Source organism: Atta cephalotes (assembly GCF_000143395.1).
Source record: "Atta cephalotes unplaced genomic scaffold scaffold00014, whole genome shotgun sequence".
Taxonomy (NCBI): domain Eukaryota; kingdom Metazoa; phylum Arthropoda; class Insecta; order Hymenoptera; family Formicidae; genus Atta; species Atta cephalotes.
The window spans coordinates 5,053,595-5,056,879 of record NW_012130078.1 but is presented as its reverse complement, the minus strand read 5'-3'; the positions used below and the strand labels follow the sequence as shown (position 1 = coordinate 5,056,879).

The following is a 3,285-nucleotide window of genomic DNA, read 5'->3' as shown; positions in this document are numbered from 1 at the left end:
GATATTAAATTTCAACCGGATATATTCTCAGATATTAATGATATCTGGCTATCCGATCAGATAGTAAAAAAGTGCCAGATAATACTGGATATTTTCCGGATATCCAATGCATTCCTAGTAATTAGATTTCTTTTTAACAGAGTTCTTTTTAATCTTGGAATTTCTCATTGATTTATGTTTATATTTATGCCAATATCATTTATATGTTATAACAATAGATTTAATTATTCGAAAAATATATTGCTATATTCTATCGTTTTACTTTTGTTAGATGCAGACTTATTGAATTATATAGAGACCGAATTGCAAAATTATTGTAAGAAAATTAAAACGAACAAAGAGAAACAATGGAAGGAAGGAGAAATATGTATTGCTCAATATCATCATAATCAAAAGTGGTATAGAGGTAGAATTGTTAGCAATTTAGGAAATGTAGTGAAGGTAAAAAATAATCTATTATTTTTAACTATTATTTTCGCATTATACTTTATTACTTACATACATTTTTTTTGATCGTATGATCTAAGGTGGAATTTGTTGATTATGGCAATGTGGAAGAATGTAAAATAGAACATGTAACAGATGATATTAGATTGGGACATATTCCTATTCAGTGCACAAAATGCGTCATCAGCGGACTAAGACCGGTAACAGAATTTTCTTTCTCAATACCAATTTTTTTTTTTTTTTGCTTAATTCTGTATTTGCAATGATTTTCTTCAAAATCTCCTTATGTTTGTACAGGCATCCCCAAATGGTAAATGGAAGTTGATCGATTTAGATCGCATACACGCACTTCTTGTTGATCAAGAATGCAAAGTGTCTATTTTACAGCGCCAACCCACAAATTTAATTGTAAGTTACATCTACGTCAATAGTAGTTTACGAATACAAACCTCAATCTCTAATATGAAGTCTCCAATTATTTTATTGTAATTTTATAATAATGTTATGCGTATGCAATATCATCATGCTTATAGATATCCATCACATTATTGCGACCGTGGAAATGCGATCTTCTGCTATACATTTCAAATCACATGGATATGGATATTAAGATCGAACGTAAGTCATGGAATGATTCGGACAATTCCGAGAATGAAGATTTCAATTCGACGATAACTTTGAACACTACTAGGGATATTGTCATTGAAGAAACAATAAGTGATTACGAAAAGTTATGCATACCTGACATCTCCAAGAAATCTTCGAATACAAACATTGATGATATTACATTAAATGAGAATGTAATTAGTGGTAATTTAGTAATTGAAATTACAAAGACAGAATTACTTGATAAATTAGAGAATAAGCGCATGATTTCCGATATCGAAAGTATATCTTCGATAGACATGAATATAATCTCCTCAACGCCGCAACCATCAGAAGACGAAGACTATATGATTTCATACAAACGGTTGATCATTCCGCAGGATACCAAGTACATTGAATTAATATTATGTTGTAACAGAGATCCCATCACTTCATTAGCGCAACTGGCAGAAAATAACGACGATATATTCTCTGATGTAAGCATACGCGAATTATTAAATATTATATATCTGACATAAACAGAGTTTAATTTATTTATTAATTTATTTAGGAGCTTCATGAATATTACTTGCAATACGAAAGCGTAATGTCAGAAATGCAGACTAATCATCAACCATTAATCGAATCTTTCGCAAAAAGTAATTTCTTAATTATTTTTAATAATATAGATAAAACTATGATTTAATTAATATAGATTACAATTCGCTTAATAAAATATACTTATTTTATATTTTTTAGATACTCCATGCATCGCGAAATTTACTGATAATATGTGGTATAGATGCATCATTATAAATAGTGAAAAAATTCTAAACACTCAGTACATAAAAATTTCATTATATTACGTCGATTTTGGTAATCATGAATACATACAGTTACATACAACTGACATACTCTCCAAGTAAGATTTTAATATTATTGATTTATTTATATATAATGATACACAAAAATAAAATGTTCTAGAAACTATGATTTACGTGTACCAAAAGAGGAATGGTTGGAATTGCCTGCCATAGCTATCAAATGCACATTTTGGGGGCTAAACTTCGTTTCTAACGATATTGATTTATTAGCATCGAAATTAGATGAAATATACAATGAAGCAGTTGTGGCCCGAGTTAAGGTAAATTCGTTTAAAATAAAATTCATTTATTTAAAGCTCACATAAAAATACATAATTATTATTATCACAGAAAATTATTGAGGGTAATCATATAGTAGTCGAAGTATACAAGGACAAAACGTGTACGGAATTATTTTATGCTGATTTAATAAAAGAAGGTTTATATCAATTTAATTTCACGGAAGATTGAGGATCAACGTCAACTCTTCGACTGATTTCAACTTAATTCACATACATTTATTTCATATGATTTATATAGCGTTTCATATGATTTAAGATTCCTGAATCACCACAATCATTTACATTTATATTGATGATCGAACGATTTAATATGATTATTCAGGAACCTTAAATTGAAAAAGAATTTAAACTGTGAAGTTTATTTTTTCTATAGTTTATTTTTCATAGTTTATTTTTCTATAAATAGGACAAGATAGATTAGAAATAAGAAAGAAATATACTCTTTTGTTCTTGTAAAATCTTATTTTGTAGAAATCCATCGTACATCACACTTTGATTTGATATATACTGCATTAAATTCAGAACCCTTATGGCTTCTGCACACAGGATGCAGCAACACTTGTCGCGCGGCGGAAATTGGCATGGTAACCAATTAAGTTTACCGTTTTTTACAAAAATGGAAAACTTTATTGGCTATCACGCTAATTTCCATCACATGGCAAACGTTGCCGCGTTCTGTGTGCAGAAAACATTAGAGATTTTACATTAACGTTGTGTACTTTTTGCAATCTGTTCCTTTAGCACTAGAATACTTTGTCTCTGTTCAGGTGGAAGCATTGCAATTTGCTCATCTGACAATTGCAATACTTGCATTATCAAGGCCGCCTGCAAAAAAATTCATGACCTATTTAGAATTTAGAATAGCTATACGTAAACCTTTTTTTTCATATGTGACCAAGCTACGAAGACAGTAATAATGAATTTAATGATTAATTTGACTATGAGTTAATATACCCATTCAAATTTACATGTTTTCTTATGCGTATAATTGTATTTCTTTTTTTAATGTTATTTTCTAAAGTGTGACTCACGAGATATATATATATATATATATATATATATATATGTGTGTGCGATATCTATTTTAG

At 29.2% G+C, this 3,285-nt stretch overlaps 2 protein-coding genes across 2 annotated transcripts in view; one reads left to right on the top strand and one right to left on the bottom strand.

Annotated features, from left to right (window-relative positions):
• The window catches only part of LOC105617916 (RING finger protein 17-like), a 30,128-nt gene extending 27,762 nt beyond the window's left edge, over positions 1-2,366 (top strand). The window contains exons 16-23 of the mRNA XM_012199452.1: positions 272-441; positions 528-647; positions 745-855; positions 981-1,529; positions 1,604-1,691; positions 1,792-1,954; positions 2,017-2,176; positions 2,247-2,366. Coding sequence (XP_012054842.1) covers positions 272-441; positions 528-647; positions 745-855; positions 981-1,529; positions 1,604-1,691; positions 1,792-1,954; positions 2,017-2,176; positions 2,247-2,366 — 1,481 coding nt within the window. The remainder of the gene's footprint in view (positions 1-271; positions 442-527; positions 648-744; positions 856-980; positions 1,530-1,603; positions 1,692-1,791; positions 1,955-2,016; positions 2,177-2,246) is intronic.
• Positions 2,367-2,902: 536 nt separating this feature from the next.
• Positions 2,903-3,285, bottom strand: part of LOC105617915 (cleavage stimulation factor subunit 2 tau variant) — a 7,130-nt gene continuing 6,747 nt past the window's right edge. Inside the window, exon 5 of the mRNA XM_012199451.1 lies at positions 2,903-3,022. Coding sequence (XP_012054841.1) covers positions 2,903-3,022 — 120 coding nt within the window. The remainder of the gene's footprint in view (positions 3,023-3,285) is intronic.